Source organism: Bombyx mori, chromosome 20 (genome assembly GCF_030269925.1).
Source record: "Bombyx mori chromosome 20, ASM3026992v2".
Lineage (NCBI taxonomy): Eukaryota > Metazoa > Arthropoda > Insecta > Lepidoptera > Bombycidae > Bombyx > Bombyx mori.
In genome coordinates this window covers 650,734-674,578 of record NC_085126.1, presented here as the reverse complement: position 1 = coordinate 674,578, position 23,845 = coordinate 650,734, and the positions used below count along the sequence as shown (strand labels likewise).

Sequence of the window (23,845 nt, the reverse complement as noted above, 5' to 3'; positions counted from 1 at the left end):
TTAAATGATGAAATGTTGTTTTGATAAATATCACAAAACGAAGGGTAGACTCCGTAACGCCACAGTATAAAATGGCGGTACGTGGACAGAGTCGTGGCAATTCCGTGTCAGACAGTAATTCCGTCCGTCTTAGTCAGTAAGTCTCTGTCAGTCAGTCAGTCGGTCAGTCGGTCTGTCGGTATGTGCAACGAAACTGTCAGTTTATCCTGTCATTGTGAAAGTTGTGTGTGTTGAGTTTCAATAATTATGATTGAAAAGTTTTATTGACTAAACTGAGTTCAATCGAATACGAGTGATGACGAAACTACCGCTTAGCCATCCCTGACGTGTGCTGACATCAGAAGTGAGATCAGGACTCTACTCTCACTGGCGTGACGTGTTTGAACATGTTCGAAGTACAGCAAAAAAACATGATGCAGATCAGAATACTAGTAGTGGTACGCCACAAGAGCGTGAATGCAGCATACGTAAGTCGTGTAATAACGTCTCTGTTACCTCGATGGAAGATCTGAGCCACGAAGAAATCGTCACATCTTACGTTCTGGCTCATGTTGCCCAGTTTGACTGTCGACTTCATCACATGGCATTTACTAGCGGAAATACAACACGTAACAAGCTATTGCAAGAAATTAAGGCAAGTGCAAATCTCAAGTGAAACTTCGATCGCAATAATGGATCTGTCATGACGAGTGGGTAGTTCCGACAAGAATTATTTTAAGCGGCTGACTTCTGCTAGAGTTACATGGCACTAGTGCAGTAAAACCAGGACATGAGACTGTGAATTGTCGCTGAAATTTTAGAATCTACTAGATTCAATACCAATAACATTACACGTTCGATGACTTCGGGCTCCAGCAAGCAAGCAAACAAGAAAGCAAGCAAGTTTCCGTGGGGAAGAAAAATGGACACATCTGAAGTCGTCGTGACCTGTAAGATAAGACGTCCGGTGCGTTCGTGTCTGGCGATGCGGCGGTGTTCGGGTCCCGCTGGCGGATGCAGGTTTTTCCGGTGAAGTGCGTGCTTGTGCGTGCTTGACAAGTGTTCGCGGTTGGCTTCCTCAGTGTGGGAGTAACATCGTGTAGGAGAGGTGGAACCCGTAAAATTGTAGTTTGCGTGGTGGCTGGTAAGATTTGTTGCGGTAAGAAGTTTCCATGGTGGTAAAATGTCTTGTGAGTCTGCACAGGTAGCCGGAGGTGAGACTTCCGCGGTCGCGGCCTACCCAGTCCGCGAGAACCGGGCAGATCGCCTCGACGGTACGGAGGCCGGCCGACGGGTCCGCCAAACGACGAGACCACGCCTCCAGCACGGACTGCCGAGATTGGAGCCCCCGCGCTCCGGCTGCACTTGCGCTAGGGCGCGCCGCCTCGTAGGAGACTGTGAGGTATCCTTGAATAACTTTGACTGCGATCGCGCGCTGCCGGCGTCGCAGCACGGCGTCGTTCTCGTGGGTAAGGACGTGGCACGAGAGGGGTGCTCCGTATAGTGCCATCGACCGCACGGGTACCATCACCCTGCCTATTTCTGCCGTGAAGCAGTGGTGTATTTCTGTGGGTGGTTCTGTTTGAAGGGTGGGACAGCGGTTATAACTATACTGAGACCTTATAACTTCTATCTCAAGGTGTGTGGTGCGTTTACGCTGTGGATGTCTATGGGTTCTAGTAACCACTTAACACAAGGTGGGCTGTGAGCTCGTCCACACATTAAATCGAAGAGCGTAATCAAACGAAATTAGATACGAAGTTTAAAGGGCCGTTTAAAGTAGTTGAAGTACTGGATGGTGACCGTTACACATTGAAAGCTTTAAATTCAAAACGTACTTACAAATACCCACATGATAGGCTAAGAAAAATGCCAGCATGACACATACCAGTCGAGGTTGATGTAAATGATGATGATGAAGAGCAAGCTTAAATTGTGGTGAAAACTCGAGTAAGGATAGTCTATCGGCCGTATTGTGTTCGACCGTACCAGTAGCTATTACGTAGTCGTAGCCCGGTAGAAATCGGTGTCTCTTGAGGCAACTCAAGTAGTCCGTGGGTGCGCGGTGCGCGTTTGGCTCTGGCGGAGGTCGGGGTCTGTAAAGACCATCGTGTGTAGTCAGCGGGTGATGCACACGGGCGATCCACGCTGTGGATGCGCATCATGAGGGCAATTGCGATTGCTAGTCGGCTGGAGAGCCGTGGCGTTAGATATTTTTACTCGGAAGTTTTCTTTGATCTGAGTTCCTGTAAGCTATGCCTGATTTGTACAGAGTAAATTTGAAGTTTGATGAACGACTGTGGTACGTGCTCTGGCTGCTGAATAGTGAACTTTGTATACCCTATAGTTTGATTTGGTTAAAATGGTATTAAAACAGTTTAAAGCTTTGATGACTTTAAATTTTCCGATAAGTCGTAAAGTGTAGTCAGGAGTGATCGAGCGGAACAAGTGTTCTCGTGGATGTTTTTGATTGTAGGTTAACCATCACACGAGGGCATGTATAGTCAGGAAGGTCGTGTCGCAATCAGCACGTGATTGCTGCAGCCAATACGAAATATGGAACGCAAGCGCCATCTGTCGGCGCTCGATGGGTCAACTATTCACCGGCCGAGCGGAGCGACGTGCCGGTAGCTGCGTAATATCGGTATTTTTGGTAAATAAGAACAATCTGGTGAGTCGTATTATTTTTATTTGTATTCTGGTGCCGAATGCTCTCTTGTCAAGAAATCTATTAGTAGTAGCTTCATAATTCAGCAATTTTATACGATGGTTCTCATAAAAGGTTTCTGTTGTTTTGACTCAAAACTGTACGGAACAAATCCTATGCGATGGTTTATTGCTTACCTATTGTATGTCATGTACTACCTGATAGTTGTTTTAATCGGTTCAGTGAGATTGAGCATTCAGCGAAATAGAACTCTTAAATCTAGTGTCCTTATTCGAAGCCCAGACTTGCGTTATTGATGACCAAGCTCGCGATGAGCTCATGGAATTGTTCTTGACAAGAAGTGCTAGAAGCCGTACATCTTTTGAAGTGAAAACTTCTTTAGAATCGTTGTGATATCAAACCGGATGCAACGAAAAAAAAAAAAAAACGACAGGTAAGAGACACAAATACAAAAATGTGTAGGATGAAGCCAGCAAAGAATGAGACAGAAATAAACAACATACTATTTAATACAGCGCCATCTGTGAGATTTTTTAATACTAACGTGTGTATGAAAGCTCTTGTAGTGAATTTTAATTTAGGATTAGACGTGAAATTAAAATATCAATTCACAGAGGGCGCTATCTTACAATTATTTACTAATGACAAAATTTTACATTTACTTAAGACGTTTAGGATAATTGTATTTTAATTTTGGAAGGTTTCACTTCTACCACGTGTGAATTGCACACATTTTGTTTTTTTTAAATTGTTCTACCATAAGAATGACAGAGGCGAGCCCCTTCGAATTCTTTATAGTTCGCATGCCATATCCCAAAAGGTTTTTACTTAAAATGATACTGAAAGTAAGAGATTAACTTTGACGAGACCAGAACATTGGAAATTTAGTAAAATTCGATGTTGAATTTTGTTGAAATGAAGACAGATTGCTTTAACTGGTAATAGAACCTATGATTACATAACGTTGCCTCTAAGTAGTGCTACTGACGAGACTGATCAGTGAGGTGAGAGTATCTCCATCGATTGGTACAGCGGAGACCTGGGTCTCAATGGAGACTATTGTTGTGTTGGTCTACTAATGACCTTGAGTCTATATTGTGAAGTGATGTGTATTGGTTTTATCATTTGTTTTAATGATAATATGGGTGGTAATGTCACTAGCTGCACCGGCAGCCAGGCCAGGAGCGTTCTATATGATTTTGTTGACACTAGTGATGTAGAAGATGTAGGATCAAATGACCACGATACAACTGACTAATTAAAGTAAGGATTTTGTTGTCCTATTTTGTGTGATTAGTAAAGAACAGTATTCAGTGTTATTTATGACTGGTAATTGAGCACCTCGCTCGATTTAGGTGATGTGTTCGTTTTATTGCCGGATGGAGGCATTGCGATGTGTTTTATGGTTGAAGTGGGTACTGGATGGAAGTTCCACTTGCGTGCCGGATGGAGGCATTAGTGTTTTGTGTTGAAGTTGGGTACCGGATGGAGGTCCCACTTATTTGCCGGATGGAGGCAATAAGTAGTCAAGAGCTACTCGATGGAGGTGGCACTTGAATTGGGTTATCGTCACTCGATATAGGTGGCATGAGTTACTCTCACTAGATGGAAGTAATTGTAACGATAGTTTGTGGTTGATACATAATACTGATGAAATACTGCTCAGATTGAGTTGTTTTGTAATAACTCGGGTTTCTAATGCTTATTGAGCGTTAATGAAATTTTTCAGTTGTATAGTGTATCACTAGTAGTTGGGTAATTAAGTTATCTACTCACACAGGTTAACATAGTCTGTTAAAGATCTTGTTGAAAGCTAACGTTATGGTTTGTAATGAAACGAATCCCAATCCTCAATCGTGAATGAATCAGGAGTGGCCGAAACGAAACCTGTTAGATATTGCAGAAGGTTGTTTTCCTTGCAGGAGCGTCACACAGGGACGTGTGACATGTCAGAATGGCCGTGTCGTGGATAACGACTTTTAGTTGTCGTGGATAACGACTTTAGTAATATTAAGACGGTGGTTTTGATTATTATTTTAAATGATGAAATGTTGTTTTGATAAATATCACAAAACGAAGGGTAGACTCCGTAACGCCACAGTATAAAATGGCGGTACGTGGACAGAGTCGTGGCAATTCCGTGTCAGACAGTAATTCCGTCCGTCTTAGTCAGTAAGTCTCTGTCAGTCAGTCAGTCGGTCAGTCGGTCTGTCGGTATGTGCAACGAAACTGTCAGTTTATCCTGTCATTGTGAAAGTTGTGTGTGTTGAGTTTCAATAATTATGATTGAAAAGTTTTATTGACTAAACTGAGTTCAATCGAATACGAGTGATGACGAAACTACCGCTTAGCCATCCCTGACGTGTGCTGACATATATATATTCGTAATCTCGATATGAAACAACACGACATTCTTGCATTCTTCCGCGGGAGATAAAATATCAAAATCGTGGTAAGAACTCGTCGAGCGCTGTTGTATTCATAGCTGCGAAAGTTTAAAATAATTCAGTTTGCATTCTCAAGTACCTATATATGTATAAGCTTTACACCCTGGATACATGAAAAGCACGCGTTATCCACCCATCTAAGCAATAAAAAAAATAAAAATACAAGGCAGTGTCCTATATAACTCATTTGAAGATTACTGTCAGCGTGTTTGTATCGATAACCCTTTGTGGAACGTCAGTCCGACATAACGGAGCGTGCGAGATCGTGAGCAATCCCGTTAGTGTAATGCGATAGTGTTGTATTGCAAACGAGCGCTTTTGTCTGCGTGGATGAACTCAGCCCACCTGGTGTTAAGTGGTTTCTGGAGCCCATATACAACTAAAACTACAACGTAAATGCGCCACCCTCCTTAAGATATAAGTTCTAAGATCTCAGTAAAGTTACAACGGCCGCCCCACCCCTCAAACCGAAAGGCATTACTGCTTCACGGCAGAAATAAGCAGGGTGGTGGTACCTACCCGCGCGAACTCACAAAAGGTCCTACCACCAGTTCAATTAAAAACAGACTAACGGACCCCATGCGGACATGCATTGTGTTTGGAAACGACGCTAAAAAAATAGCAGTAGCTTGCGGAAGAAGAATTTGGCTTAAAATAACAACAGACAAAAGAACTCTGACTTTCAAAAGTCAATTTTTGTATGCTATCAGTACGTACGTAGTACTCAGCTGTAGGCAGCGGCTTGACTGTGGCAATTAGATGTTGAGTGAGCCACTCGTTCGTTAATTATCTAATGAATATAAGATCTAATTCAAAGATTAATCAAAGTACAATGATTGCACCGCTTCACAAATCGATCCAGCGATTAGCATATCTATACTAATATTATAAATCTAAAGAGTTTGTTTGTTTGAACGCGCTAATCTCGGGAACTACTAATCCGATTAGAAAAATTATTTCAGTGTTAGATAGCCCATTTATCGAGGAAGGCTATATAACATCACGCTAAGACCAATACAAGCGGAGCACCAATAAAGAATGTTTCAAAATCGGGATTTTTTTTCCTTTTGTGAACTTCCGCTGCGTGCGCTGCAGCAACGGTGAAAGTTTCGCTAAAATAATGTATGACAGAATTGTTCCGTTTTAAAAGATCTAAAAAAAAGTCCGCGACAGCATATGTCTATATGTTAAGGTTGGCTAACTATAACGTTTTTTTATGCTAACCAAATTTGTTCTAAAATAAAGCATTATTTGTGAACTATTCCACGCGGACGAAGTCGCGGGCAAAAGCTAGTCTTACAGTACTTATTAATTCCCTTCAAAATTAAAATCAACGGAGCAACTATAAAAACGCTCTTGTTAAAAACGCAGCGCGTAGCACGCTCGTTCACACCGCCCAGGGCTTAAGGCACTCCCCTGCAATCCATTTACGTAAATACCGTCGCAGTCTTGACCTACATTCAAATGTTCACTTTTATCTCAATATAACAGAATACACAAGATTTGTCATTTATAAAAAAGAAGATGTGTGGTGTCGTGGGACACCGGATAATAAAAATATTAATTTTAAGTTCTATTCGAGGTATAAAGAAAATAATTATTCGGGTATACATTTTTTATCATGATTTTCTATTGACAAAAATAAAAAATTAAAACACTTTACAAAGTTATCAACTTTATTTTATTCACAATAATGTATAAAAAATATTTAATAAAAATATACTATTTTTTGTATGTTACTACAAAGTTAAGTCGTACACTGTGTTCATTACTAATAAAAATCTTACGTTACGGACGTTTTTTCCCAGTTAGGGTACCCCTCCGCATCGTCCCATAAGGAGCATCGTTCCAAAAAATATTGTTAATACCACCAGTAAACCATCAATCATAAAAAAATAAAGTGCACATGTTTCATCTGATTTTAAGGGGAATAACAGTTGCATCATGAATTTCGCCATCTTTCGACCTTGAAACCCACCCTTCGGAACATCCTGAAGACACCCAGTCATTAAAAAATGTTATCCTTAATTTCGTCTCTCAAGGTGTGCGGGTAAATTCACATTGAAATTGCTGTAAACTCCGCCCGGCACAAAGTGGGTCGCGTGCCCTTCTCTCCATATTCACACAAACAAAATGGAAGAACATTTCTTACCCCACGTACTCCGGCAATAGTCGTGAGTAACAACAGGGACGTGTAGCGAAGAGACTTCGTTTAACAGTTATTGCACCGTTCACGGGACAATTAAAGCTAACTGCTTACTTTAACTCGCTCGGATTGTTATAGACTTTTACGTCTTTTTATAGCTTAGTCTTAAATGAAATTGTCACCCGTGCCATCCAACCCACAGTGGAGATATTCTTTTTAATATTAGCCCTCGCCTACTTTACCTTTTAGCCTATTTTAGTTGCTCTGATAAATCTTAAAAAAAAAACGGTGCGCGTGCAACTTGGTGCACATTAATGAAGCGAAACTTCTTTTTCGATGTGTAGTATTGTGGTTTTCTTTATTTTTCATCCTTAAATCAGATTGCTCTTATAATTTTTTTACTGGTGGTAGGACCTCTTGTGAGTCCGCACGGGTAGGTACCGCCGCCCTGCCTATTTCTGCCGTGAAGCAGTAATGTGTTTCGGTTTGAAGGGTGGGGCAGCCGTTGTAACTATACTGAGATCTTAGAACTTGTATCTCAAGGTGGATGGCGCATTTACGTTGTAGATGTCTATGGGCTCCAGTAACACCAGGTGGGCTGTGAGCTCGTCCATCCATCTTTTTTTTTTATTGCCCTTATAGGCAGACGAGCATACAGCCCACCTGATGGTGAGTGGTTACCGTTGCCCATGGACTTCAGCAATGCCAGGGGCAGAGCCAAGCCGCTGCCTACCGCTAGGCAAAAAAAAAAAACTACAAAACATAGATTTAAGTTATTTAATTTTACATTATACATTATTTGTTCCGACTCAACGTGACTAAAGCCCAACCTAAATTGTTTATTTACGATTTATTTTTACATACTTTCACTCTTAATGTTTAAACTTTGCAATTATTTCGTTGTCTTTTTGTGTCGGGTAACAGATTTGCCCGTTTCGCACTAACTCTAAACCGTTTGATATAATTTTAAACTTTAATCGCGTCGCGAAAAAGTCCTACGCAGAAAACTGCGCAAATCTAAGCCAAGTTGCCTTGCTGATATATATAAACCATTGATACAACACGCTATCTGTCTTCCGTGTCGACGGCATATAATTTGGTCATTCAAAGGGTTTATTCACATGAAACCAAGATGTATATTTCTTTAGATTAAGCACCGAAGCGTCACATTGTGGATTCCATCGTTCGCTATTAGTAGTGCTATTCAAAACCCCCGAATGTCTTATTGTAATGCGGCAGTATCAAGCCGTGGAAGCTGACGGGTTCATTTCATACGCACAAGCTATGCTGTATGGATTTTCGTATCATAAGTTAGAAGTCGTCGTGGCCTAAAGGATAAGACGTCCGGTGCATTCCTATATAGCGATGCAACGGTGTTCGAATCCCGTAGGCGGGTACAAATTTTTCTAATGAAATACGTTCATAACAATTGTTTACGATTGACTTCCACGGTGAAGGAATAACATCTTGTAATAAAAATCAAACCCGCAAAATTATAATTTGCGTAATTACTGGTGGTAGGACCTCTTGTGAGTCCGCACGGGTGGGTACCACCGCTCCGCCTGTTTCTGTTAGCTCGTCCACTTATCTATGCAATAAAAATTAAAAAATGTATTAAATTTGCTAAATTGGCTAAAATTTGTCATTTTTACGTTCACCAAAAATCATCATTTGAAAATCATGGATCGTTTGTAAAAATTCGTAAAAGTAAAGATCCTCTGATCGTAGTGTAAATTCATTTTGACGCTTCGTAGGCCCGACCCGCGAAATGGCCTCCATCAATTCGAACAGAGGTTCGTTCGCCAACCCACTGTAAGTCACCTTCTAAGCGCACGCTTGGGAAACGTCCGCTTTTACACTGTTCAAATTATAATAGCTAGTGGTCCCGCAGTAATTACTTGAAATTATAATATATTATTATACTTCTTTAATCACAGATTTCGCCAAAACTACACTATAGATATCTTGTTCGACTACCGAAATTTTTTTTTATTGCTTTGATGGGTGGACGGGCTCACGGCCCACCGTAATATGCCGACGTAAATGCCGCCACCCACCTTCAGATATAAGTTCTAAGTCTCAATTTTTACAGTACAACGGCTGCCCCACCCTTCAAACCGAAACACATTACTGCTTCACGGCAAAAATAGGCAGGGTGGTGGTACCACATTGACACCACATTCACTTTTCACTGAACTTCATACTTGACGAAAACATATTATTGTATAGCAGCTGTCCACGCGGATGCATCGCTCACTCAAGTAGGAGAGAGACAGATGTCGAACGCTGCCGAACGCGGAGGCCGATTGTGCCTATTTGTCGCTCGTTACCCGCTCTCGCTTGCACTTCAAGTCTTAAATGGAACGCCTCAGAGCGAGGTAACGCCGCATGAGTCATGTTTTTTCGTGCATGCAGCCGGCTCCATCGAATTATAAGACGTTGTCACGTCAAAAAAAATCAAAATATATATATACAAAAGATCGTACCAAAATTGCACAGTAAAATCATAATTCACTATTAATATCGTACATAAAATAGATTCGCGCCGTCGTTCGTCCCGTCTTGTCCCATCATATTTGCCGTTAGATATTACACATCAGTGCAACAGACGGCTGTTCTAAAGGATCAAAACGTAATATCTATGTACTACGTCCGAACGGCTACCATTCAACAGGGTTGGTATATTAAAATATATTTTTAAAACTGCTAGTTAGACTTATAAACATTCGTTCTTTCATCGATATGATAGTAAATCTGACAAAGTAAAAGTAAAGTTAAAGTGAACAAGTTTAAATTTAATATTGAAACCTAGCTAAAAGGCGTTAAAGGTCAATTTGAAATCGGGATATCTGACAACCCTAGCGTCCTCGGTTTACGGACTGGCGGTGCTCACACAAGGATTAAGATATCAGTATAATGACTGAATATAAACGTCCCTTGGGGTTGGTATTTTGTTTTTAATAAAAACAAGCTGTTAGTGCAGGGTTTGTTTACACGCCAAACAAAATTTTATGTACTTTTTATGTCGTCTTATGATTAAATGTTGCTTCATAAATGTAGTTATGGCTAACACTAATAATAATTAATAAAGCCGCAGTTGACGCATTAACATGTACTCGTTTGAAGAGCGGGTGGTCGAGAATAAGTCAACCTATTTATCAATTTAAACTTCGTTATTAATGTTACTAGCTGACCCGGCAGACTTCGTAGTGCCTCAATCGATAAATAAAAGACCGACGGGGGACACATCAAAGGAAAAACAAAATTGCTATTTTTATTTAATTCCCAGCATTTTCATATTTATCTACCTTTTAAACCTTCTCTGGTCTTTCACAAATAATTCAAGACCGAAATTAGCCAAATCGGTTCAGCCGTTCTCAAGTTTTAGTGAGACTAACGAATAGCAATTCATTTTTATATATATAGCTAATTTGAATTTATTTTTAGTAATTCGTTTTGAATTCGATTTATTGTTGAGCAAATATATATATATATATATTTTTTTTATTACCCTTGTAGGCAGACGAGCATACGGCCCACCTGATGGTGAGTGGTTACCGTCGCCCATAGACTTCAGCAATGCTAGGGGCAGAGCCAAGCCGCTGCCTACCGCTTAATACTCTCCACAAGCCTCGTTTGAAGAAGGCTCATTCCATAGCCAGATGGTACCTGGCAAAAAAGATCTCTGGAAACGCACTGTGGATGACCGCAGTGGCTCCAGGTAGTATGGATGAACTCTACTCCGGTGGCGGTTTTATTCGATAATTAAACAATCTTCATGCCACAGAAAGTGCATTTAAAGAAATCTAGACAGGAGTTAGTACAATGCTGCTGTGATGATTTCCAAATTATGTCTGAAGATAATTAGTGGAATTTACTTTCCGGGTACCCGTAATTCGGGAACGACTTAACTGAGAGATATAAGATCGTTCATGCACCGTACCTTTGTATTTTAAAAAGCTATTTTTATCACTTTTAATTTAACCTAACGATAAAACACAAAAACTCCACTATAAATTCTAAATTAATGTTCAAAATATAAATCACAGAACTTCGACAGACTTAATTAGTTCCAAGTAAAACTTTATGCACGTTTTGAAAAACACTTGAATCCTTAAAGTTTACAGAGTTTTCCGGCTGCAACTCCTTCAATAATCAGCTAAATCAACACGAATACTTTCGTAGAACTTTGGAAAATTTTCCAATCTCAACTCGTAAGTTATTCGTAGCGATGCAACCGACAAATTAACATCCGGTGTGACCGCGCCACATCTGCCGTACCCCGGAAACGGGGCCATATTGCCTTGGCACATAAAATGGCGGACTTTGATACTCTGTAACAAAATGGCGGGGCGAGGCGCTGTTTATTATCTCATTAGGTTTATGTTTGAAGGTGTGGATGTAATTTTCGTTTTTTCGTAACTATTCATATAAGAGTCGTGGCTGAGTATTTAATATTAATATTAATCCCGAATGTAGAATGTATACATTTTCAAAAAAATTATTACACATTACTATAAAAAAGCACTGAGTCTATACAGCTACATTCCAGACTGTAATTCTTCGATCAATAATACTACTAGATTCACGATTAGCGCTTCAAAAACGGCCCGAAAAATAAGACCACAAATAAATTTGTGGTCTTATTTCAAATTAGTATGGTCCAATCATAGCCAACACTAAGACGTCAAAACGCTGCAATGCGCGTTCAAAAACTGAGTAAAAAACCACCGTAACACCAAGGTTTTGGAAGGAATATCTTTTTTTGGTAAATTTATATTATTAAGTGTTTTTCATAAAATAATAAACACAATTATATTGTAAATAAAACACAATTTACGAATATTGTAATTGTTTGGCCAATGTTTGCAACAAGGCACCAACTATTGTAACAAACATCACCAATTCTTGAACAGGGAATGCATAGAGTAGTTTTGTTATTTTATAATGTTACTAGCTGACCCGGCAAACGTTGTTTTGCCATATATAAGATTTCTAGGGAATTTCTAGTGTAGAAAAAAAAACCTCAGCCTGTGTCCGTGCCTAGGATCCTATCTTTATATTAACCAAGTCTTATAAAAATCCGTTCAGACGTTAAGGCGTGAATGAGGTAAACTTTGAAACCAAACTATTAAAAATCACTAACTTAATTAGTTTTCTGCCTACTGCCTACGCCTTAAGTACGATAGCATGAATATTAATAGCCCATATCCTTTTCTAGGTTACTATCTATCACCTAACTAAATTTCATCAAAATCCGTTCTGCCGTTTAGGCATGATAGAGCAAAACTCCCACCAAAAACCATAAAAAAATCACTAACTCAATTCAGTTTTCTGCCTACTTCCTACCCCCTAAGTACTATGACGTGATCATTTTGATCTTATATCCGTTTTTAGGTAACCATCTATTACCTTACTAAATTTCATCAAGATCTGTTCAGCCTTTTATACGTGAAAGAGCAAAAGTCCCAACAAAAACGACTAAAAATCACTAACTCAATTTAGTTATCTGCCTACTGCCTACCCCCTAAGAACGATGGCGTGATTATTTATAGCCTATGACCATTTCTAGGTTATCATCTATCACCATACCAAATTTCATCAAAATCCGTTCAGCCGTTTAGGCGTGAAAGAGGAACAGACAGACAGACAGAGTTACTTTCGCATTTATAATATTAGTATGGATTTTTGTTTGTAGATTTCCTAGTAGCCCCTTGTCGCTGTGCACAATGGATATATATTGTCGCGAAAGAAAGAGGAGAAGAAATATAGAACCCTTATAAAAATTCTAGAATTGTTCAATGGTGGTGGCAAATCAATGCAAAAAAGTATTAAAAAAACTTTATATGTATGTGTAAATATTTTAAGCGTATATGCTGAAAAGGATTTGTTTTCTGGGGGAAACGAACACAGCCATAAAATAAGCCTAAATTAAACTGATTATAGAAAAATTCATTGATATAAGATTACATTATATTTGTAAAAAAGAAACCGCTCATATAAAAATGACTTCTAAAAGACAGCTTTATAACAAACTGAATCTGTTTAAAGGTAATTAAACCTACATTATTGTTTTAATTACTTCTGTATAAAGAATACGTGGAAAACAAGTATCGTGTTTCCTTTCATAATTTTTTTACTTTATTTAATTTAATTTTTTACACCTATTTGTTGTAATAGCGGCAATGTAAAATATTATCTACTACTTTTTTGAATCGGTCAAAAATAGTTGCGACCATACAAAACAAACCTAAAACAAATATGTATATTCTGCAACTCTATGTCTTTCAATACTTACTGTGTTCTGAGCATTGAAATGTAATACCAAGAACTACATCTAGTTCCACAATACAATAAGCACGAAATTTTAAACAAATATTTTTAACCTTATAAATTAGGCTTTAAGTATCATTTTAGAATAAATATTTTTGTACTGATGTCTTTTTATGTTCAAGTGACATTTTAAATTTATTCCATAATATTCTTTTTCTGACGAAAGGACCTAAATACATATATTTTGCAATAGTGTCTACGCGAGACACTGCGGCCTTATTGTTTCTTTAATAAAACCAATTGCACTCTTGCTACTTGCTTTAATTATTATTATACAATGGTTTGGTTGTGATTGTTCGTCGATGAATCTTGGAATGTGACCTTTCTCGAAAAGGAAGGTCTTGTCAATAATGATTATTGGGAGGTATCTTCAGAATGTTGTTGCATGCTGTCAGCGCGCGGTGCCGGTAGTAGTAAATGTTTTGGCTAGCTTGCTGTGGCGAACGCGTCAGGCGCCGCGACATACTCCCCCCCGTTGAAAGAGTCTTCTTTCAACACTCCTAGGTTTCTTGGCCATTAAATAGAGGACATAGACGAATGAGTGACCGCCGTATGCTCCCCGTCGCAGTACGAATTTCCGCCACTCTGGTTATGCCATCAGGTCCTGGGAATGTCTGCGAAACCCTTCCAAGGCGCCAGCATAATGGTGGAGTGTTATCTTCTTTTATTAAAACAAGATCACCAATTTTGACATTTGCAGTTTCTTGGGTCCATCTTTGCCGTTGTTGTAATTCGGAGATATATTCTCTTTGCCACCTTGTCCAGAAATGTTGTCGCATTTGTTCAAGACGTTGATAGCGTTGCAGCTTGTTTGAGTTCAAATTTTGAACATCAGGGGATGGAAACGATGTTAGTGGTCGTCCAATGAGGAAGTGTCCTGGGGACAAAGGTAAAAGGTCGTCAGGACTGGAGGATAAAGGACCCAAGGGACGGCTGTTAAGTATTGCCTCCACTTGTGCAAATAAAGTTTGTAGTTCCTCAAAGGTTAGATGGCTATTGCCTATCACACGCTTGATGTGGTGTTTAGCGGATTTTATACCCGATTCCCAAAGACCACCGAAGTGAGGAGAGTAAGTGGGAATGAAATGAAATTTGATTCCTTCTTGAGCAGCAAAGTCAGAAAGAGAGGCATTGTTAGTTCTTAAATATGTACCTAGTTATTTAGCTGTTACGAAACCTAGGCGTTTGTTTAAAGGGTTTTTTAAATTAAAAATGAATCGCCTTACGTAGGCGAATGATCCTTGCAACATTGATAGTTTAGAGTAGTAATTACTATACTCGTCGTGAGCTCTCTTGCTTGCAAGAAGCAAAAAGAGTGGACTGATTACGTTCAACATACTTTGAAGAAATAACATGAATAGGTCCGGCTACCAGCCAGCCAAGTTTAGAGCTGATCAAGCTTGGAGCGTTTAATCCCAATGACTGTTGTTGAGTACCCACAATATCCCGAAATATGTTTGCTCCAAGAATGATGTCTATTCGTTTAGGCAAATTGAAACTAGGATCAGCTAGTTGTATATGATTAGGTAATTTGATATTTTGCATATTTATCGGAGCCTTTGGGAGCTCTCCTGTTAGTTCATTAAGCACCAAACAGGATAAAGTATTATAATTTTGTATGAATTATCGATTGATTTTATATTTGCCTTGCAGGCTTCAACTACTCTATTTGGTGAATTATTGCCTATTACAACTATATTTATAGCATCAGTTTTGATTCTATCAGGTTGAAGATCTTTGGTTGAAAGCAGTTACCGAATTTGAATCTTTGTTCTCATCAGATATTGAATCTTCAGGGTTATGCAATAGTGTGTTATGTCGTTTTTTACACTCTCTGCATGGTCCCAATTTACATTCGTGTTTTTGATGACCTTGCCTCAAGCAGTTTAAGCACAAATTGTATTTTTTAGCCAAACTTATTTTCTCGTTAACGTTTTTGGCCTTAAAAGTAGGGCAATTGTAAATTGTATGATCATCATGGCAAAGTATACAAGTGGGTTTGGTTTTATATAGTTGACCAGTTGTAGTAGCGTGTACATAATTTGTTTCATATTGTTTTTTATAAACTTGAGGAAGCCTATTGTTATTGCGAATACCCTGACTTCTTTGAGACGTAGCTTGTGGCGTACTAAAATTATTATTGTGTTTACTACGTTTCAAGGCTTCCAAAACATCAGCTCTGTCAATTAAGAACTTGTGAAACTGGTTCAGTTCTGGGACACTATCAAAAGTATTACGCAGTTCTTCCCATTTAATCAGAGTGACATTATCTAATTTGGATGAAAGTAAAAATATTAACAAGATATCCCACTTGTCTGTGGGTAGTCCCAAGCTAGAAAGTGCACGCAAGTTCTTCGTAACCCATGTTACGAAGAACTTGCGTGCACTTGACCATTCAACTAAAAATCTTAATGACCTTTCTGATTCGCGTGCTATCGGTTGTACATTGACTAAAGCAGACAAGTGGTAATTGATAAGAAGTCTTTTGTTATTGTACCGCTCACAAAGCAATGACCAGGCGTCTCTGTAATTAGAAGAAGATACTTCGAGATTGGAGATGATTCTAGCTGCGTCTCCTTCGAGATAGGAAATTAAGTAATGAAATTTATGAATATCGGTAATACGCGAATTATTATGTACTAATGTTTCAAAGGTATCACGGAACTCGAGCCAGCGGAAATAAGCTCCGTCAAATTTAGAAATCTGAATCTGTGGCAGCTTAACACCAGGGTCATCGTGGTGGTGATGGCATTGAGGCTCCGGTGGCGCGACGGACTTTCGGCGCGCCTCTAGTTGAATGTTTGTTTCTGATATCAAACTGTTTGCCGTAGCAATGCATGAAATGATGTCGCGCTCAATACCATCTCTCTCATCGATTTCCCTCTCTAGACTATCGTGATTGAGCACTTCAATATCTGATTGAAGGCTATCAAATTTTGTGGATAAATTTTCAAATCTGTTTAATCTTAGTGATAGCTCAGCTACCTCAATACTGGATAACGGTGATGATTCAAATAAAGCTAAATAATTTTTAAACTTTGTTATTTGACCTTTAATAGAACTACGCCTTAGAATCAGTTCTTTGTATTTACTCATGGATTTATCAGACCCAGTAGCCATTGTTGTATTTTTAAATTTAATTTACTTGAGTTCTTAGAATATCGTTAATTGTTTTAAAGAATGGAAAAGTTAGAAAATGATTTTTTAAATAATGAAAAAACGCTCGTTCTGACTTAGCTGCAACGGTTGTTTCATTCGGGTACCGACTCACTCTCCTCCATTCGATGGCAGTCTTCGCGGTCTCGGAGCACGGCTTATTACGTGCGGTGCTGTATGTTCGGAAGCGGCGCGATCGATCGCGGGGCGAGCCTGGAAACGTCGGCCAAACGAATGAGCAGAAAGAAATAATATATAATTACTAACGTGCTGTTTCGTAAACAGTGACAATTGAATTGGCTAATGTTAAACTTGTTTAATGAATTTTATGACCTTTATTGTATATGAATATATTTTAAAACAATAAATTCTAATGATTTAAGATTAAACAATGATTGAATAATTATAATGTGTAGGTAGATCGCAGAATGACGCGTAAAATTGTATAGAATTTTTACGAAATGCGTGGATAGGCAGCTTGTTAACCGAAAAAACGTTTTTGAAATGAAGGCTTGATTGTTTTACTGTATTTTAAAGCAATAGTAGCAAGATTGCATAACAATGAACTTGGTATCTTTGGTTGAACCCGTGGATGATTTACATAAAATTATGTTATTTATCCTTTGCACAAATGTACGAAACTTCTGATACACTGTGAAGGCAATAATTATGGATTTGATATTAAGGGATTGGGAATGTTGAAGGAAAGACACTTATCTTGTTTGATGAACGACAACGCGGTCGTGGCGAAGTCTTACTGCTGCTGCTTCGCTGCCGGATCCAGCGATTGTCCAGTACTGCGTTCCCTTTTCCTTCCTTTTAGATTGCTGATGCGACGCCGTTATCTTAATGATGACTTGGCACGTCGAATGAGGCGGAACGCGTGTCTGCTGCTGCTTCGCTGCCGGATCCAGCGATTGTCCAGTACTGCGTTCCTTTTTCCTTCCTTTTGGCGGAGATTGCTGATGCGACGCCGTTATCTTAATGATGACTTGGCACGTCGAATGTGGCGGAACGCGTGTCCTGTCACGGTCGCCAAAAAAAAAAAGTATGTCTTATTTGATGAACGACAACGCGGTCGTGGCGAAGTCTTACTGCTGCTGCTTCGCTGCCGGATCCAGCGATTGTCCAGTACTGCGTTCCTTTTTCCTTCCTTTTGGCGGAGATTGCTGATGCGACGCCGTTATCTTAATGATGACTTGGCACGTCGAATGAGGCGGAACGCGTGTCCTGTCACGGTCGCCAAAGAAAAAAAGTATGTCTACGCGAGACACTGCGGCCTTATTGTTTCTCTAATAAAACCAATTGCACTCTTGCTACTTGCTTTAATTATTATTATACAATGGTTTGGTTGTGATTGTTCGTCGATGAATCTTGGAATGTGACCTTTCTCGAAAAGGAAGGTCTTGTCAATAATGATTATTGGGAGGTATCTTCAGAATGTTGTTGCATGCTGTCAGCGCGCGGTGCCGGTAGTAGTAAATGTTTTGGCTAGCTTGCTGTGGCGAACGCGTCAGGCGCCGCGACAAATAGTAATTAAACTTTATGTTTAAGTATTAAGGTTTATAATAAACTGAAGTCGTTAACATTATTAAACTTTTTTCTAAGAAATGAAGATGTTTTCGTGTCTGCAAACGTGGCCACTGGAGCGTCTTATTTTTGTTCCTGATCTTGAATCTAGTACTATTATTGATCGAAGCTGTAATTATTAAAATCACTTGTTCATTCAGATTAAAATCAGTGTTGTCAGTATAAAGAAAAATAATTACATGAAATTCATAAATCGATCATTTTTTTAAATAACCGATATTTGATTTATTTCTTAATCTTTTTTTTTACGAGTACATATTATATTTTATTTTTTATGTTTTTGTTTTAGTTGTACATATTTAAATAACAATACAAGTTAAGTTTTTTTTTTATTGCTTAGATGGGTGGACGATCTCACAGACACCCTGGTGTTAAGTGGTTACTGGAGCCCACAAACATCTACAACGTAAATGCGCCACCCACCTTGAGATATAAGTTCTAAGGTCTCAAGTATAGTAACAAGTTGAAGTCCAATGGGTATGTCTTTGATGTTATTTTATGTGCTTAAAATCGATTAAAATCGATTGATTAATGATAATATTTAAAATGATTTATTTATATGTTTTTTTATATACTTAAAATGTTTACTTAATACGTAAAAGGTTTTGATGCTGGCAATATTTTTCTCGCAAAAATAAAATTCTTGTTTTTTTCAATAGAGTTACTTTTTTTAAACTACTTATTGTAAACTATAGTGGCGCTTATTTGGAAGAAAGTAAATGCATATTTATTTATGACAAAATTAATGCACTAAGTATTTTTTCTCTAATCTATTGTCCGCTTTGGGCCTGAAATGGGCCGTCCCCTTTATGCTATAGGTATTCATTCGACTAGGAAATCCAGTTGCTTAACCCGATTGCCAAGCATATTTATCAATTATACGGACCATAACTATTAATCGAAACCCTGCTTATGTAGTATGTACAACCACTAAGCACTACACCAAGTAAGCGTTCGCATAGCATCACATCAGTGCAATTGCAGCAATTAAAAAAGCAACAACTCCTGGCTATCATCATTAAGTTTTTGTAGGAATGCATCTCCTAAAATCTCAATTAGACCCCCATAAGTCTTGTCAGGACTACCCCATTCCACTGTGTAAGTAAGTGCACTACACACTGATGTTCATAACGTACAACAAAACATTCAAAATAATATATAATTAAATGTACTCTTGGCACATAAAAGGAATTTCTTGGTATGGTGCTCGAGATAAATAAAAAACTTCACCCGAGCATGAATTAAAACTCAATTTTATTATTAACTAGATGATGATAACCGAGCTTTGCCCGTTTTTTTTTGATAACGCCATCTTGCTGTGTCTTTAAAGCGGTTAGTTGCCCTCAATTAAAAAAAAAATAGTATTATTATTCGCCGATAGATGTCGGGAAGAGTTGATTATTAAAAACACGAATAAAACAACATTTTCTGAAAATAAATCGTAGCTAGATCGATTTATCGCCCCCGAAATCCCCTGTATACTAAATTTTATGAAAATCGTTGGAGCCGTTTCCGAGATTCAGATTATATATATACTAATATGCAAGAATTGCTCGTTTAAAGGTAAAAGATACAGTTAAAGTAGACTTCAGTATAACATTCGCTTCCTTCGCTTCGTTTTACGTGATCCGATCGCTCTTTCACTACGACTAGAATTGATTACTAACTCCTTCATGTCGCCTTTGCAACGCTTTTATAGTCGACACGACATGACTACAATTTTACAGAACAATTCCGATAGTACTAGTCGTTTAGATATCTGCTTTTGCCACTTGAAAACAGATGGCGTTACTCGTACAAGCATTACACTATTTATTCAAACAGGTCTCTAGATCGGACTACAGACAGGACAGAATCAAATTTCTTCAATAAGAATGTGGCGGGTAGCCATCATACAACGCAAGATAGGTAATTGACAGATGCCTGAATCTCGCTTACGACATTTTCAAGATAAAGCGCATATATACAAGTTCCGAACAACAACGTTGGGACCGTCGGTCTATCGAGCAATATCACCCGCTCGGTGGAAGATCTTCCCTCTGTCGTTAAGCTTCCCCAAAAGAAAAAGTCCACAAATCTTTTCACTGAGGGATGAACTTCCTTCATTGTCTGAAGCTATTGTCGCCTTAGGGATACCATAGACTGTCAACTGTAGTGTGGAATAAATTTGAAATTTTTCTCATGCTACTTCTTTCGATTTTGGTTCTAGATGATATTTTCGAAAATTGATCAAAGTTCTCTATAAATAGGGATACAAAATCGATTTATCACATACTTATATAACCAAACTGGGCACTCCTAAAACCCAATAAGACAAAGACGAACATATTTATTTGTTCATGTGTATATTCGTCGTTTTTTCTCATACTAGGTACAAATTTGATATCATAGATTACAATTTAAGTCTAAACCCTTTCTTACCCGTATGAGACGTTCAAAGCTTGCGGCCGTAAATTCTATCTACCCCTATAAAAGCTAACTTGTGTACTTTCGGTCCGGGTGATTGATCGAGGTAGGGCTCCCGATAGGACGCAATTTACTGTTTTAAAGCAGTTGTCTTACTGCAAACAATATACATAGGATACGTCTAATATTGATTTTGATATTTGCCTGCGTTAATTAACAGCTCGTACGTGATTAGTGTGCTTAATGCGAGTTTTTAAGCGTAAACGTTACCTGAAATTTGTATGCACCTAGAACAGCGCCCCTGGCGGCAAACGTAAGCAAAGGTTCCAACTGCATACAAATCTGAGTTAACTTTTACGCTATCGAGAACGTTAAAAAACTCGCACTAACTAGACAGATCCGTTCGTATTCTAGTATTTAATGGAAGCCAGTCGTTTCTGCAATATAAAGGAGTGGGTCACGTAAAGCTGCCCGTGGTATCTATAGACTATATCTAACATTTAACAGGATTACCTGTCTGTCAACTTTGTAGTTTGTTGCCAAAGAAATATTGTTACGCCGATAAGAGTAACGCCATCTATCGCCGAATAGTCGAACGAATATCGAAGGACCTAGAAGCGCCTAGAACGCTCAAGAAGTGCAATGCCATCTATTGGCAGATAGCGGAAACTACTACTAGAGATGTGTGGAATATTCCCGATAATTCTAGGGATGTCGTATCGACTATAAAAGCGTTGTAGAGATGGCATGCAGGCAGTCAGTAATCAGAACTACTCGAAGTGAAACAGCGAACGGATCACCTGAAGCGAAGCCAAAGAAGCAAATTGAGAGTTTTAAAGTGTTTGTTGAGTGTTTTAAGTGTTGTAAGTTCTGAATACAGTTTTTAGTTGTACTTTGGTGGAATTTTATTTATCCCGAACCCCAGCGCGTAACAATATCAATTTCATAATCATTGAAATTCTTATATCATCATGAACTTTCACCCTCTGTGGTTCTATTCTGTTCTCTATACGGATATTTTATTACACACACGATTAATTTTAAATCCCATTGAATAATCATAAGTTTGAACCGGTGCTCTAAATCACGACAGATCTTTTACTAAAACAAAACGTTTAAATTAGAATCCAATTTGTGTCCCTTCAGGAATTTTGCGAGTTGGTCATTAATTCTCGTTAACTAGCAATTTCGAATCTCTCTATTTTGGATTACAGCTAATATTTTGCATTTCTTCACACATTTATGTACGCAATTGCAAGTAGTTTGAAAATTCAATAGCCTCTTTGCAATTGAAAAATACAGCCACAGGTAGCTGAATCCAATGATTCTGATTTCAATCAGGCGCGGGCCCAGTTGGATGTCCTTGTTCTTGTTTATTATGTTATATATTCCCAATATTCATTACACAGGACTCTGGTCTGCGACCGTTAAATGTGAAATGTTAAGTTATTTTCCCATTAAAGTTCGTAGACCAAGTCACATTGATTACCTGCGCCACTTTGAGAAGGCGGCACGACATGAGAACCCTCTTGTCGTGGCCGCTGGAGATTACATACCCGATCCTGTAGACCGAATGGTAAATAGTGGACGTCGCCCAAAACACGTCATTACGGATCCTCCCGATCCATTAACGGTGCTTTTAGATACCTCAAGCACCGGTCACCGTCCTCGTCGAACCCGTCGCTTGCGACGAAGGGCTCGACGAGCGAATTAACCCTTAGACACAGTGAGTTTCTCGCCGGATCTTTTTCAGTGGGTCGCGTTTCCGATGCGGTGGTAGATTCTGCGAAGCACTGCTCTTACTAGGGTCAGTGTTAGCGATACTCCGATTTGAGCCCTGTGAGCTCACCTACATGTAAGGGCGAAGCATCGTGTTGTAAAAATCAAACCCGCAAAATTATAATTTGCGTAATTACTGATGGTAGGACCACTAATGAGTCCGCGCGGGTAGGTACCACCACACCGCCTATTTCTGCCATAAAGCAGTAATGCGTTTCGGTTTGAAGGGTGAGGTAGCCGTTGTAACTATACTGAGATCTTAGAACTTGTATCTCAAGGTGGGTGGCGCATTTACGTTGTAGATGTCCATGGACTCCAGTAACCGCTTAACACCAAGTGTGCTGTAAGCTCGTCCGCCCATCTATACAATAAAAGAAAACTGAAATAGCCTCTCAAAGCTATCAGCATAGGTAGGAAAAAAAAATATGATTATAATTTTCGTCAACTTGTTACAGATGAAGAATTAGTGTTCAGAGACAGATGGGGAGGCCTGACTCTGTTCAACGTGAAGAACCTGACCACGAGGCTCCTCATGACAAATTCTACTTTTGTAAGTATTTTAAAATCTCGTTTTTACCATCGCACCGCCCGCCACCGGAGCAGAGTTCATCCATACTACCTGGAGCCACTGCGGTCATCCACAGTGCGTTTCCAGAGGTATTTTTTGCCACGTACCATCCAGCTATGGAATGAGCTCCCCTCCACGGTGTTTCCCGAGCGCTATGACATGTCCTTCTTCAAACGAGGTTTGTGGAGAGTATTAAGCGGTAGGCAGCGGCTCGGCTCTGCCCCTGGCATTGCTGAAGGCCATGGGCGACGGTAACCACTCACCATCAGGTGGGCCGTGTGCTCGTCTGCCTACAAGGGCAATAAAAAAAACAGTATTAACAATGACAATATAACACGTCAATACTGTTAGACGGTCAAACACTATCCACAACACAAATCGAATAGTCTCACTTTGAGAAATAAATTAAAGTCTTGGAAAACCACAACTATGTTGAATTTCGTGGTGTGATTGCAACGCTACTAAATAGTGGATGAGAAACTGAATACATTGGAGGAAACCTATTTACAGCAGTGGACAAATATGACTTGATAAGCATCATTTGGTCCTTCGCGACTTTTGCATAAACAATCGATTATAACAAACAAAGTGTTCAGATTGTAGGGCCAATAAAATATTTATTTGAAAAAAAAATTGCACAATAACAGATACCCGAATAGCCAAGCCTGGTCTAATGTAGTGAAATCATTGTTGTTAATTTGATACACGCGCCCGGTGCCACTGGATTTATATTATTTTTTATTGCATAGACGGTTGGATGAGCTCACAGTACA

At 39.1% G+C, this 23,845-nt stretch overlaps 1 protein-coding gene across 1 annotated transcript in view; it reads left to right on the top strand.

Annotated features, from left to right (window-relative positions):
- LOC101742684 (inactive dipeptidyl peptidase 10) overlaps positions 1 to 23,845 on the top strand; it is a 135,301-nt gene that overhangs the window by 66,919 nt on the left and 44,537 nt on the right. The window contains exon 4 of the mRNA XM_012691014.4: positions 22,960 to 23,054. Within this exon, the coding sequence (XP_012546468.3) occupies positions 22,960 to 23,054 (95 nt within the window). The remainder of the gene's footprint in view (positions 1 to 22,959; positions 23,055 to 23,845) is intronic.